This window comes from Clarias gariepinus, chromosome 13, assembly GCF_024256425.1.
Source record: "Clarias gariepinus isolate MV-2021 ecotype Netherlands chromosome 13, CGAR_prim_01v2, whole genome shotgun sequence".
Taxonomy (NCBI): domain Eukaryota; kingdom Metazoa; phylum Chordata; class Actinopteri; order Siluriformes; family Clariidae; genus Clarias; species Clarias gariepinus.
This window is the reverse complement of record NC_071112.1, coordinates 14744919-14760771: the sequence shown is the minus strand read 5'-3', so window position 1 is coordinate 14760771 and position 15853 is coordinate 14744919. Positions and strand designations below refer to the sequence as shown.

The window sequence follows — 15853 nt, the reverse complement described above, 5'->3', positions numbered from 1 at the left end:
ATCGCATGCAGGCGTCCTACAAAAACAAATTCTTACTTTTGTGCCTAATTACAATGGAAAGTGATCTCATCTACTTTTCACTGTGGCAAGGGAACCCAGAGGGGGTTGCGGTTGCCAAAGAGGCCAGGCCAAAGAAAAATGAATGCAGACACGATTAACTCAGCAGTGTGCTTTATGCAGCAGAAAGACACACTGCTGGTCTGTTTATCAAATATGAGCCGTAGTGGATTTTAAAGTGCGGACTGTGTTTAAATTTTCTCCGACAGTATAACAGCTTTTTATAACATCCGAAATGATAATCTTTAAATATGTATCAACTTTTATTTTATATAATGTCTAGTCGTTCTTCATCTCTGGCCGTTTATTCATACTTATGCTGGATCACGACTCTGATTTGGCAGTGTATGAGAGTGGTTCAGTAAGAGAAAAGGAAAAGCTGGATTGGAAATAAACGAAATGAGCAATGCTCCTTGATGAACTGATTATGAGTGGTTGGTACAGGCCCTATAGGGTAAAAGATCACAGTGTGCAGTTATGCATTTGTCTGTGCACATGTCTGTTTTTGTGTGCGCTTACCCTTACAGGCACACGCTGTGTGAAAAACTAATCCGTCTTGACGCATCATAGACCTCTGCGCAGGTCTGACTCTGTGTGCAAAACGTGAGGTTTTTTTTTCCATACTAAAGCTGAACATTTCCTTCTGGGCCTGATTTTTTTTTTTTTCTAGAGCGTCCTACTTGTACATGAGACATTATAGCTTTTAAATTCATGCAGCATGAGGATTAACATTATTGGATTGTATTTAATTTATGTGATGGAGGCATGATGTCAGATGTTTGGTATAGTAGTGCTGTTCTTTGGATCTAAAAAGAAATTGAGCTGCAAATTAAAAAACAATTTGTAAATAAATATATCTTTTTTTTTTTATATATTCATGCAAAAATGCGAAAGCCATTTTAAAAATGTGGCATTGGAGTGAAAACTAAAGGAAGAAGATTTATTTGTGAGTCAGACAAAGCAAAAAAAAAAAAAGAATAAAATTTGTAATCTGGACTAATTTTTCTTTAAAAAATGTCCCTTTCGTCCCTTTTAATTTATACATTTTTTTATTTATATTGTTTTGTAGAGTGCAAAATATTTTTCATTATTAAAATTACATTTATATTGTATAGAACGAGACTCAGTCATCCTAAACAATCTAAAAGTTTTTAGACCGTCTCTATTTAGTCAGTCAGTTAACTGGTTGATATGTATGTCTAGTGAACAATAAAGATTTTAGTAAAATGTTTTTGTTTTAATCAACACCAATAAGGAATATGAAGAGTATATATTTGCATGTGGCAGATGTGCTTTACTGTAAGTGTAGTTCATTAATGGATTAAACATGCTGCATTTTTTGTCACACTGTGTGTGCAGGTGTTAAGTCTGGTCAGCACACAGTACTTGGCTTGTTTATAGATTACTGGTCATTAAGGATTTGATCCTTAATGCGTTAGGTTTGTATTAATTAACGTAGGTATGTGATAATATAAAAGGTGACGTTATCAGCATCAGTGACCTGAATGTGTTTAATTTGTCTGCATATGAGGTACTGTATGAATTGGTATGCATTTGTGTGCATGTACCACAACAAGAGTGGATTTAACCAGGTTTAATTTAGTCTATAATCCCTCATAGCAATCAGAGTGAGTAAGTGTTTTAGAGTATAAGCTGATCAGCTCTCCTGGATTAACAAAAGCCCCTGTCTACTATGCACCACCCTTCCACTGGTAGAGAAAAAAAATCTCTTCCTCTTTGTGTTCTCATCAGTTCATGGTTGTCATTTTGCATTTTCACAACGGAGTAGCAAGGTTGTGTTCGCCTACAGTCGGTGTGAGAGATAGCATTTGGTATCTTCTTTCCCTTTTGCACTGCCAACAAGAATACAGACCGGATTAATTATTCATTTATCACCTACCGAGAGCAGCCATCTGAAAGAAAACCTCAAAAACGGAGGAGAGACAGAAATTACAGCTGGAACAGAAAAACATCATTCTTTTTGCACGCCTTCTCCTTTAAGAGGACTGCCTTAGTGCTGATGCTGGTCTTTAACAAGCAATTGCCGATTGGCCGTTCCCAGAGTTGGGACGTTCTGGGCGGGAATGAAAGTCATTGGGAACACAGCGAGAATATGTATGACCAGCAGACCAGGACAACTGACCGACGGAACTCCTTTGGAGGAGATGCTGGAGGTTGGTATGAACCACTCGCTGGTGTACGCTCATCTGAAATGGATATGAAACGGGAGCCATACCACTATCAGGGATCGCTTTATAATCCAAATTATCTGGATCGATCAGATCCCCGCAGCATGAGAAAGAGTTCTGTTCCTGAGCTGAACAGTCATTATGACCGTTCACCTATGGCCGGTCGTGGTTCTTTAACTCCTCTGGATCCTTACCACCAAGATTCTGCAGTGTTATCGAGGCCAACTGATGGTTTTTATCAAGGAGAACAAATGCCCCTTAATCGGTCAGCTTCTCATTATGTTATGATAGGAGGATCTCAACCACTTTGGAACCAGAACCAATCTGGGAGGTGTAATGCACCTGTCCCCACTCCAGCACCACTTGCTCCAACCCCTACCACTCATGAAATGACTCGTGTTTACCGGGAGACTTGCCCCCCTGGCCTTTTACCTGCCACACCAGTAGCCAAAATAATGGCAGAAGGCCAGCGGGGAACAGTACTTTCTCCTGCTCGCTATTCCACTGAGGCAAATAATCCTCAATATGGAGCTGAGGCACCCTCCTCTCTTCCTGGATGTTCAATGTATAATGATCTTAACGGGAGATTGGTAGATCGAAATCAGCCTGTACCCACCTGTCTGGTGATAGATCCCTCTTCTCAAGGTATAGTTATGCATCATGACAGCTCTTCACCATATGTTACAGGACAGCAGCAACAAGCCCAACTACAAAAACAGGAACAAGCTCAGCAACTATTTCAGCAGCAAATTCAGTCAGTACAGCAAGGGCAGCCAGTTCAACAGCCACAGCAAACACAGTCAGTTCAACAACCACAGCAAAGGCAACCAATCCAGCAAGTGCAGCAAATGCCATTGGTGCAACAAACGCAGCCAGCACAGTCTGTTCAGCAGGGGGAACCTTTGGCACCAACAAATCCTGTCTACGACCCTAACCTTCCCTTGCCAGCTCCTGCTTCAGTGACTAATTCAGTCACAACTGCTATCCCTGTTCAGGGCCCTCTTCAGATTCCCACTCAACCTGCTCCTGCTTCTACAACACCTCAAAACGCACTGCCGTCTGTGGACCCAAAGAAGACAGCTGACCCAGAGTTTCTGGCATTTCTACGCAAAGAAGGTTTGTCTGAGAGCACCATAACCTCTTTGCTACAGCAGGGCTTTGATTCACTTTCAATGTTGGCTGTTATGGAACAGAATGATATTCATTCTGTTGCACCCAACTTAGGCCAGGCACGTGCGCTCTCTCATGTGGCAGTCAGTTGCAAACGCCCCCCGGATATTCCCCAACAGCAGACTGCTCCAGGCCGAGGACGATCCAACAGTTTTAGTCATCGCAGTGACGTGTACATACACCAACAACCAACACCAACTCCAAATATGGATGCTCAGTATATGCAGCCACCCTTGACTCCAGCTCAGACCATCTTCCCCAGGATGGCTGACATCATGGGCCGCAGACCTAGTAGTGCTCCTTCCCAGCAGCTTCTAGAGGTTAGCGCATACCCTATAACAAGGACGCCAGGGTCTTTCAGTAGTGCAATGCAGCCTGTTCAACCACGTTCTCTGTCTGCTTACACTTCTCAAGTTGGCCTACCTATATCATCTTTGACAGCAGTGTCTCAGCAAGTTCCACTTCCATCACACATATCAGGAGTGCAACCACAAATCCTTGCTTTGCAACAGCAAATGGCAGCCCCTAATCCTGGCATGCCACAACAAACACCAGCACCAACCATGCCCACTCTGTCACCACAACAAGCCCCCAAAGCATACTCTACCAACTACACTGTGCCTATGGAACTGATGAAGAGGGATCGTACCATGACCACAATTTCTAGCCTGTCTAATCCACAGTCAAGCCCCCATATAATGCGGAGGAGTGGGGCAACGCCTCATGAGAGTGGCCTGGTGCCTGTCGGGACTACTATACAGACTCCTTGGCTTGCAAATCAGAAGCTCTCTCGTCGCACTGGACCCCCTGTTATTGTCTCCACCATGGCATCGCCTGATACAAGTTTGTCCTAATTTCTTTTTATTCATCACATGAATAGCCTTTTTTAAAATTAACAGTAATATACTTTAGATAATAATTCCTATCTATAATATTTCTCTCTAGACAAGTAGTAGAAAATGAACAGTAGAAAAAAATAGTTTTATGCAATAATACAAAACCGATCATTGCATTATGAGTGGCATAAAAATTATAAATGCTTCCTGTTGGGACAGTTCCAATGATAGATTTGTGCACTTTATATACAGTATATATTTATATTATAAATGTTTGCACTTTAGGAATTACAGGAATTAAATTTTTGGGGTTCTTTTTATACAGTGAATTGTGACAGACGTGTGTAAAAAAAAAAAAAAAAATATATATATATATATATATATATATAAAATGTATATATATATATATATATATATATATATATATATATATATATATATTTGTTAGTGCTTTTTTTCAGTTGCCTTGTTATTTACATACAATTATGTGTCCAGGAAATTCTCAGAATTTCCTGTCAGGGATATATAAAAGAAGACCTGAGCTTATGCGGCATGATTTCTGCATGAGTAGTGATTGAACTGGCGTAATCTTTTTCTTTATCACAGTGCAGTGGCCTTTCAGAGCAATCTCTAATCCCATCCATGCTGTTGATGTAATCGAGTGCTTTCACCCTGCAGCTTATAAATCTTTTGTGAAATGACAGTGTTGGGGGGAGGTGTCCAAGAAGAGCAGTTTAACTGAAGCTGAAATAGAGTGTCATACAGTGTCAAAACCCTGCAGGAAATTACATGGCATGTCACCATCATATTATCAGATTCTAATTATTGTAATCTAAATAATGAGATATTATTACAGAGCCTAATAAGAGGAAGATGAAAAAGAGACGTAGAGTGAAACCGGTATGAATGATTGGTAATTGGTGACCTGCTGGGGTTATGCAAGAATGCGCAATAAGTGATCCTGATGCCTTTTATATCGGATATCTTTCGTGTGATTGCCCCGTCTTTGGTATTCTTGTGGTTGCCAGATATTGCCTGTAAATCAAGATAATTGTGAATTTCCTCTCAAAGGTGTGAATTGTGAAGCATTTGCATGTATTAACTCCTTTTTTATTTTCTCATTACAATGTTCTTTTATTCAGTGAATTGCGACAGACCTTTCTCCTTCACTTACATTCGTTTCATCACCGCTTAATTTCTTTAGATGATTTTCATCTAATGTAATGTAAATTACATATATATGATTATATACATGACGGCATGATGGTTTAGTGGTTAGCACTGTCGCCTTGCACTTCCAAGTCCTGGGTTTGATTCCCGCATTGGGGCTCTGTGCATGGAGCTTGCAAGTTCTCCCCATGCTTGGTGGGTTTCCTTTGGGTTTTCCAGTTTCCAAATTGGTCTTTCCAAATTGCCTGTAGTGTGTGGATGTGGACCAGAGGTTCTACCACGATCGTACAAAATGGGAATAAACACCTTGGCCTCCATTGTCCCTGGTTGGACTACTAGATGTATGGATGGATGTATGGATGGATGATATACATGGTTATGTTCCCTCAAGTAGATCCTTCATGGTATAAAAGACAATTTAAACATGGTAAAATCTGTAGCTTTTTCTAATATTTTGCACAGTCACTATTGTTCAAACAAAAGGCATGTTTAGTTCTATCTGTGTAATAACAGTTAATTTGACAAAACCGGGTCTGCTTCCTTCCGTAACTAACTGTTTTATCAACTACAGTATATACTGTATACTGTACTGTATACTGTACATTTAAAGAAGTCCCTGTCTTCCAGAAAAAGAGCATTCTGTTGCCATGACAATAGAGGTGGTGGTCCGAACACAATACTTCAGGTCAGCCTTGTGTGTATGAGTATCAGTTGTTTTAATTAATTAACTTCCTGTAAATTATGCCTGTGTTTGGTAGATTATATGCATTACATGTAATGGTTTAATCTAATGGTTCCTGAGCCATAATATATTAACTTTTCATAATAACATTTTTAGTTAGGTAAATCTCTGAAACAATTTGGGATTCATTAAATGTGCACATACACATCGTTTGATACATATCATATCCTTCACGTGCCATATTTACCATTGCTCAGTTCTGTGTTAGTTCAGTAGTACTGTGATTTAAACAATTGTCATGTTCATTGCACATTTGCAGAATAAAAAAAACATAAGGCTTTGTCCACTGGTTGGCCATAAACAAATCAAAAAAAAAAAAATCATGCAATCTAATATTTCATTTGAGCACTTTTAGCTTTGTTTGGAATACACCATGTGGTGGCCAATTCATGTGTGAAAATGATTTCCCGTGCTCAGAAAGCCACACTATCATGGGTTAAGTTTTGTAATATGTCCCTGGAATCAGGAGGGAAATGCATTCATTTAAATAATCTGGTCATTCGGTACATTCACGTCATCAGCGGACTTTATTTTCTTGCCACCTTACATTGCGGAGTCTAGACCTGACCAGTTGAAACAACCCTAGAGATTAACACCGCCTTCAGAGGCTTGTACAGTGGGCAACTAAGTATGATGGGTACATCATGCATGTATGATATGTGATCTTTCTGATATATATATATATTTTTTAAATATACCATTTTTAGAGTTGACAGTTTACCACTGTCCTTCCAGGTTATAACAATGCGTTGGACACTTCCTAACCTAGTTCCAGTAATTTTAAAGATTTCTTTGCTTGATGCAAGCCACTAATTTGACCCTTCTGAAATGAGGTATTTCTTTTGGACAAGCAGTTAAAAAAAAACAAAAAAAACAAACATAAATGGTGTTCAACACAATGGGCACAGTCACATTCAATTATGAATAGGAAGTAGCCACTTTATCCCCATTTTCTTTTTAAAATATGCCTGTAATCAAAATTACTTGCAACTGGACATGCATACTGTAGGTAGCACATTTGTTCACCCTGTTTTTCCTTCTCTACTCAAGTTCTAGCTGATGGAACAAATGGATCATTTATTGGTTTGGGGACTTATCTCTGCTACTAAATCTCTCAGCTTGAAAAATATTCCCTTCCTGAAAACGTGCCCTCCGTCCTAAAGTGAGATTGGCCATGCTGCATTCATTAACATGCTGGCTTAACATGCTGGCTTTGTCAGCCTTTTATTGGATTTAAGTGTAACCACATAGTTGCTTGTATTAAAACCTATTACTTTCGTCAGTAATTCGCTGCATTAGCGGTTCAGTACCAGGATTTCACAAACTCTTCCATGAACATATATTTCATGGAGTTTCACTGCCAGCTAGTCTGAAATGTGTACATGTACAAATAAGATTCTTAATTTAATCAAATGTTTATGTTGATATATCTAGACATTTGCACTTTTAAATGGGTGTTCAAGTCAAACTGGGAATTTAATTTATGAAAAAATACCTTTATTTCTCTATATAATCCAATGCTACACTATTACACCCACCTCAGCATCTCACTAATGCTTGGATACCATCAAGTTAGAAAGTTTTCTCAGTATGCCAGAGCCATGTTTGACTGCTTGCTTTTTATGTTCGATGCCCTGGACTGTGCATGTGGAAATGGCTTTGAGTGAGGCCAGGACTCTAAAGGGGATGTGGTAATAATTTCCTGCTGAGTTCCTGTAATGTGCAAGTGGTGTTCATGAATGATTGTGTGTACAGTTCCCACAGACAGATATGTCTCTTCCACAAGTTTCACAAGGAGACAAGGTATCCTTCTTACCTTAGACAAGTTATCAGAGCCATCACGTATGGAATTGTTATTCACTGACATACGGCCTTCTTTAAAATGTTTACATTCAATTTCTTTTTACTGCGCCTTCTGTAAACACCCACAGAAATTTCATCAAGTCCTGGTTTGAATTGAACACTCCTTGTATTTAAGTAACAACAAAAAAAATATTTCTTAAAAAAAAGAAAAAACTTTGGTGATAATTTGACCCAATGTCATTCCTTTGTGTGTCCATCATGTGCATGTTCTTGATGTGTTATGCTTTTATGCCTGTTGTGCTGAACCACTTAGTACATGGAAGTGGAACAATGCCACCTTTTTTCAATTCCTGGAACCAGGTTTTTCTATAGAATGCATGCAAAGTGCAAGGTTATTGCCAGGATTTACAGTCTTCAGAGCAGCGTATAGAGGAGTTTGAACTAAACATCTAGAGAAAAAGGGTGGAAGGAAACAGAAAAGAAAATGGGCCAGTGTCAGTAAAAGTAAATGCAGCGGCCATATGTTCAACTTGATGTGCTCCTCCATTATTGTGGTTTTGGAACTATAGCTAAAGGGAAAAAAAGACGAGAGAAGAGGGATTACAGATATAAAATCCTACCAGCCATCTGTGCCGGATTGGGCTCAATAGGGAAGGTGGGTCGTTTGTGCTTAATCCAACTGAATGAACAGAATATCATTTCCTTTTGGAAATTTGCTTGCTTTAGGAAAGACATGAGTTATTAATGCCCACAAATCACAATTTCAGATCAGACATTTTGAGCGACAGAGGAACAGTTTTTATTAATGTGTGTGTGTGTGTGTGTGTGTGTGTGTGTGTGTGTGTGTGTGTGTGTGTGTGTGTGTGTGAGCATGAGCGTGTGTGCGCATACATTTTTGTATATGTGTAGGCAAGCAGGTGATATGAATTATTTATAGTAAGAAAATGTCATGGTGTCATGGAGATTGAGTTACACTCCACCTCAGAAGGTGGAGCTGACACCATGTGCACAATACAGATCCTTCACATAACAGCAGCAGACATTCGGCCCGTTTGCTCTAATCTGATAATGTGGCAGGAGTTAATCCTAAATAGGTTTGAGAACACATTTTATTTTGTGTTTGAGAAGTTAAATATGACAAACCTACTAAAAAATGTTTGTGTCATCTTGCTTTAGGATGCGCTAAAGCACTTGTGTTTTATTATATACTATATAGCTACATTTTAAATGTAAAATAAATATTTTTAAAGAATAGTAAAATTCAGTAGATTCACTAGGAGAGCTTATGTCTTTATGATTTTTTTCCTTAGTCTCGTGTCACGAACTTATTTTTCTATATTCACAAGACAAGTGAGTACAGACGGAACAACTAGGCCACAGAAAGTTACTCAGGATCCAGTTCGGCAAAGTCACATGATTGGTCTCATGAGGCAAAAGGATTGTGAGGTCAGGCAGTTCCTGCTAATTTCTTCAAGGTGAAAGATGTGTGAGCAGATCAGTTTTTCTGGGATTTTAAAAGTCAGGTCCACTAGACATCAATGAAACCCCTTTTTAAAAGTTTTGAGTACACTCAGTGGACTGCAGTTTCTATTCTTTGTTTCTATTTCTTTGTGTGTGTGAGAAAGAGAGAGAGAGTGTGTGTGCTCCACTTATTGTTATAACTCTACTTCAAATGCTCTATACTGATGCTGCCACATAACAGCTTTCTGTGTTGAGTGGTAACAAGGGCCAGCTGTGTGTGTGTGTGTGTGTGTGAGTGTGAGTGCTCGCACACACGTTTGTACATGTGTGTGCATGTGCGTGTTCAGGGCTGGTCCTGTGCTCTCTCCTTGCCAGGCCAGATGGCTCCTGTCACAGAGAGCCCTGATAGGAGGGAGTGAGGGAATGAAAATAATGAATAGAGGAAAAAGCAAAAAAATCAGTAGGAAGCAGATTGCAATGTGAGAAAACACATCCGCAGCTGCACCGTGTGGAGTAATATGAACAGTACGGCCAAAAGTGTGCAGGCTGTGTAAATACATGGGCTTTTAAAAAAAAAAAAAAATTTATAATGTCCTGTTCGATCTTTAGACCCCAACCCCCTCCACCCCAACCACACATGCACTGCTCATTTGGCACATTTTGCCATTCACTTTAATATTATGACCAGTGCCCTAGTTACTAGCCGCCTTGTCGCCACTCTACACAGTAATTTTTAGTTTGTAGAAATGTGTGGGTCAGATGTCTAACCCTTACCATAAATCATGATTTGTTGCTTATGGCAACCTAATTTTCTCAAAAACCTCTGTGACATGTATGTAATTACCTTTGATAACAATTAAAAAACTTTTTTTCCCCTTAAAAAAAAAGAATAGAAAACTAGTTTACTCAAAGCTCTATAATGGGCTGAGACACGTGTGGGACTAGGAGTGAATGCATGTTGAATGCATATATTTGTGAAATGATTTAATAAATTCTTAAATGTAAGGCTGTATAATTGTCCTTTCAGAGATTTGACTGTGTGTTTTAGAGGTAAGAAGCTGCAGTTATGCATCAGTGGGTAGTTGTGTCTGGCAATGTATGAATACCAACTAACTAGTGATGCACTGATTTATCAGCTGTACGTCAGTATTGCCCTGCTGACTGGAGCCAGATGCCAATGTTGCTTAATTGCGATCTGATTATCGCTTTGGGAAAGTTCTAATAGGCTGTGCTATGATATTTCCCACAACGGTGACGATGTACACAATGCGTCGGAAAATTTCGGCTGTGTGGGAGTATTTTACATTCTCAGAAAAAAAGGGTTCAGCAATATGCAGTTTGTAAGGAGGTACTAGAAGAAAGACATTTACATTTTGTTTTTCTTATCACTTTAATTCATCCCTTCATTTATCTATGAATAGATACCACTATACCACTTATACTGTTACCTGGGGTCTATCTCAGGAGACCTCGGGCACAATAGAGGGCACACACTATTGTTAATTTTGTCAGCTATTTTCAATTTTAGTCTTAGTCCCGGGATAAATGTCCCTGTTAGTTTTTATTATAGTTTTATCTTATCCTATTTTTGTTTAGTTAAGTTTTAGTCCGGAAAAAATCTGGACATTTTAGTCAAGTTTAACTATAAAATCAAATCAAATACATCACAACATAATCATGTTAACACGTGGTACAAAGAGGCTGTAAAACTGGGAGATTTTTACGGTATACCTTGATGTTTCTCTTCAGGTTTATGGTATCTTTCCCAGCAATTGTGTGCCCTCACTGTTTCCCCTCTCATATTACTACACATCCAGTTCAGTATGAAGAAAATAGGCCAGACTATTGGCTCTTCACTTTCTCCTGTGTAATATTGCTGTGATGACATCAAGGACTTAAAGATGACTGAGCTTGTAACATCCCGTCTGTACTCCTGATACTCCGTGCACTGTGACCTGGGAAACACTGCTCCTCGTACCATAAGAATAAACACCGCATCGCAGCAGATCGTGACAAAAATCATATGTTGACAATGTTTTATTAGCTTTTCTTTTTTAAACATCTTAGTCTCGTCTTTTTTGGTTAACAAAATTGCATGCTGATTTCGTCACTGTTCATTGGTAAGCATGACATCTCGTCATCGTCTCGTCTTAGTCACAGGAAAAAAGGTCGAAATTCGTTGACGAAATTAGCACACAATGTCCAATTTTGGAACGCCAACTAATCTGCATGTCTTTGGACTGTGGGAGGAAACCAGATTACCCAGAGGGAGACACTGACCTGAAATGGGAAACGAACCCTTGACCCTGGAGACCCACCATGCTGCGACATTTAATTTATGTTTCACAAATGTTTTTGTCGTGCCATGCATTTACTGAAAAATTCTTCTTAATGAGCTGTCTAGGAGGCACAAAAGCCTTTTGAATCAGTTACTTTTAAAGAAAAGTAAAGTGTCTCTCACGTGAAAGATGATTATCTTAAAACATTGTTTAATACATTCCAGTAATTGAATCTGTGCTCATTCGTGATAGTGTGATAAAGACTTCAAGGCTTAGAGACTTTAAAACAGTTAAGTTAGTTTTATAATAAAGATTTTGCTCACACAAGTAGAGTAAAAGTAAAAAAAAAAAACTATTAATTATTAGCCCAACCCGGTGCATCCCTAGACTAAACCTCAAAACCTCGAAAGCTACAATTACAATAAATTGAGGCATTTGGCATATTAATTAGTTTTAATAAATGTTTTGGGGGGGATGTGGTGATGGTCGTTGCTCAAAGATTGCCAGTAACTCGGCTGTATGGACATCTAGAAGAAGTTTATTTTATCACCTAGGAGTCAGGACAGTCTAGATGCCTCGTGGATAAAGCTAAGTAAGAAACGGCTAAATCTTAGTAAGAAAGTTTCTTCACTGTGTAGTAGTTTTAAGGATGTGATTTAGCCTACAGTCTACAGTGGAACGTTGGTGTTTGGACGACTAGCTACGGATGAAATGGCACATGCGGGCCCTGGATTCTCAGTGTATCCATGTGATCTCTCACTGTCTCTGCTTTTTTTATGTCGCCTGCCTGTAAAGCGTAGGCGGCACACAGGGATCACTATCCGTTGTCTCACATCAGCATCACGCTCCTTGAAACCATTCATTCGACCAAAGTTTTGCTGAAACTTTAATAAGAAGCACATCACTTTTGTTTTTTGTGTAAAGCATAGAAGAAACGGGTAAGTGCGCAGGTGACGCATGTCTTTCTTGTAAACAAGGATGCATGTGAAAACAGTTGTCTGAGGTTATCAATCATTCATCCAACTGTGCTGGAGTATTATGTGCTTTTCACATACATACACACTTGGGTATGAGATAAGAGCAGGTATTCCTGTGCACTTAATTTGAACTGCCCCATGTCAACACACAAAAACATACACACAGACATGTACTCTATTTATAAGTGCCTAAATTACTAGATCATTAAGCCAAATCCAAAACAGTGTTCAGCCAAAAACAGCAACTGGAACACAGATAGAGCACAGGAAATGGTCCTGTGTGTGTGTGTGAGACGGAGAGTGAGTGAGACCTGGGTTAAGTAAGGAAAAAAAGGCAGGGGAGGGGGTCGACTGCTCTTAAATGCTGCGCTTTAACAAATCATAAACTGAAGAAAAAGGCAGTGCAGAGGAGTGAAGGGGCCGTGGGGAAGAACAGAGGGAGGAGGAGAGACTGCAGCTGAGACCAGAGCAGAGCCGCAGAAGTCCTCGTTTGGTCTGATTTTTTTTTCCTCCCCCTACCCCCCCCCTCCCTGGCGCTCGTTCCTCGCCGCTGAAGCCCATTGCGTTCTGCCGCTGTGCCAGGATCGTTCTCACTAGACACTGAGGCAAAAAGGAGGGAGAGAGGGAGTGTGTGTGTAAGAGAGAGAGAAATAGGGAGTGTGTAAGTGCGTGCCACTGCTTAGGCTCCCCTCGAGCTGGGGAAGAGCAAGCACTCCAAACACACTGAGGAGACCTGGGGAAGACGCAGAGAAGAGGAGGGGGCTGATTTACGGAAGGAGAGAAGGAGAGATCCCCCCCGAAGACATTCCCCCCCCCCCTCCTCGCCTCCCTCTATTCTTCACTCGTTTTTGGGGGTCTGCAGAGCTCTTAATGGGAGGAATGTGGAGGCAGCAGTTTCCAGGCAAGAAACATGTTTCCTCCGCACACTGTGTGTGTGTGTGTGTGTGTGTGTGTGTGTGTGTGTGAGTGAGAGGATGTATTTTTCTCTGTGTGGGGACCAAACAGCTCCCCAATAGTAGCACATGTTAGTTTTAACCTTGAGTTAATTATTTGCTTGATTTCTTATTAAAAAAAAAAAGGTTTTTTGTTTTAAAAAAAAAAAGAAAATTTGTGGCAATTGAGCTATGTGTACACTACAATGTTCTTTATATTCATTAATACACAGATGCAAATGGAATAATAAAAAAAAAAATAGTACTGCAGCTGTGTGTGTGTGTGTGTGTGTGTGTGTGTGTGTGCGCGCGCGCGCAGTAGCTCATGAGAGCTTGGTTAGATATGCAGGTGCTGGAGATGGAAAAACATCCTATGCCATAACTAAACTGCGTGTTAATTCTCATGTGTATAATCCTCGCTTTCACTCTCATATGCATGGACACACACACACACACACACACACATATGCACACACGGTCTAGCTTGGCACAAGAGTTGCATATTGACTCACCCTCACCCTTTTGGCAACTATTATAATCTGGGGTTTTGTGTGTGTGTGTGTGTCTGGTGGCGGGGCAGGGGCGTGTCTCTCCGAGGGACCCAGTGACCCCATTTATGAGTACATGAAAAATTTGTCCTTGTGGAAATATTAGATTTTGCAAAACTAAACGACCCCAAAAGGCAATGCTTACGTTTATTAGGGTTAAGGTCAAGGACTTTTCACAAAGATATAAAAGAAACACAGGTGTGTGTGTGTGTGTGTGTGCGTGCAGTAGTGGTAGTGATACTTCTTCCCAGGACCCCAGGCCATCCACTGGCATACTGTGGGAGATTAGGTTGCTAGGTAACCAGGAGCAGTTATAGACAGTGAGGTGAAGCCACTTTGACTGAGACAAGACATTTTCTCTCTCTCTCTCTCTCTCTCTCTGTCTCACTCTCCTTAAAAGTAAGAGTTAAATACTCCTGTGAACGAACACACACACACACACGCTATCAGGCACACACGTCAGCACATGTCCATGCTGTGGAAACTTTTGCTCATTTCCTTTTGTTTTGACAGTTCTTTATTGTCGATGTGGTTTGGGACACTATTGTATTACATAAACTCTCCATTACTTTCTCTCTTTTTCTCTCTCTCTCTCACCTTCACTTTTTTTTTTTTCGGAGTGTGATTTCTCATACTGGGTGGACAAGCCAGTAGCGTGAACAGAACCATCACAGCTTGGCTTGATTGAAAGTAAAGCACTTGAGGTTCTGTTCTCCTTTGCAAGAGATGTCCAAAAAAGCTTTTAACTCGCACACATCAGGAAGCTTTAAAATCATTTCAACATCAGCGTCTTTTTCGGGATCATCCTCCGTGTTAAACGCGCATCGCTGATTGTAAGCAGAAGCGACCTTGAGGCTCGGATAAAAGTGCTTTTCGAACGCGAGTTAATATTATTACTCTGATGAGCCAGACTGCTAACCTAAATCTCATCAGTGTGTGAGTTAGCCTTGAGTGCAAGCCATCTGTTTTTATTTTCTTTTTTGTTAAGCAGGGAAGCCCTACTGAGACAACAGTCTCATTTCCAGATGCCCTCATGATCTGAAATGTTTCATTTTTTTCTTCTTCTTCAAAAATAAGCATTTCAAATTCTTCCTCAGTGACAGCATTGTAAATCATTTTTTAAGTATTCCTGAGCAACGGCCAGAGTGGAGTAAAGGGAGAACTCTCAGCGAGAACTCCCTCTACTCTCCCAGATACCGTTAAATGAAATGTATTCATAATCCTGCTCAAATCCTGTAATCTCCATGACAACCAGATTCACAGCAAGAGGGTGCGCTGGAAAGTCGTACAAAGTGTGTTGATCCCATTCTCCTTATCGCTTTCTCGCACACTTACAAATGCAAAGTGGTTCTCTTAAAATTTACAAGTGCACAAAATGAAATGTCTCAATTTCCATCTCTCTTTTCTCATTTTCTCTCTCTGTCTCTTTGCAGGTATAAGGCCGCAAATAATGAATGGACCGATGCATCCTCGGCCGCTGGTCGCTCTGCTGGACGGACGGGATTGTACAGTGGAGATGCCCATCCTCAAAGATCTGGCAACGGTGGCTTTCTGCGATGCGCAGTCGACACAGGAGATCCATGAGAAGGTACACACACACTTGAATATCGTGCTCTATCATTATCCGGGTTATGAGATGTATTTTATATGTCGCATGGAATAAGAAGATGAATCAGCGTTTTTGAAAGG

General features: G+C 40.2%; 1 protein-coding gene across 4 annotated transcripts in view; it reads left to right on the top strand.

Annotated features, from left to right (window-relative positions):
- ctbp2a (C-terminal binding protein 2a) overlaps window positions 1–15853 on the top strand; it is a 33433-nt gene that overhangs the window by 9772 nt on the left and 7808 nt on the right. For 2 of the 4 annotated variants that reach the window (XM_053509727.1, XM_053509726.1), the window contains exons 1-2: window positions 1841–4259; window positions 15598–15752. In XM_053509727.1, the coding sequence (XP_053365702.1) occupies window positions 2078–4259; window positions 15598–15752 (2337 nt within the window). In that variant the 5' untranslated portion in view covers window positions 1841–2077. Of the gene's footprint in view, window positions 1–1840; window positions 4260–15597; window positions 15753–15853 lie in introns of those variants that run through there. The other 2 variants (XM_053509729.1, XM_053509728.1) reach the window with 1 other exon arrangement.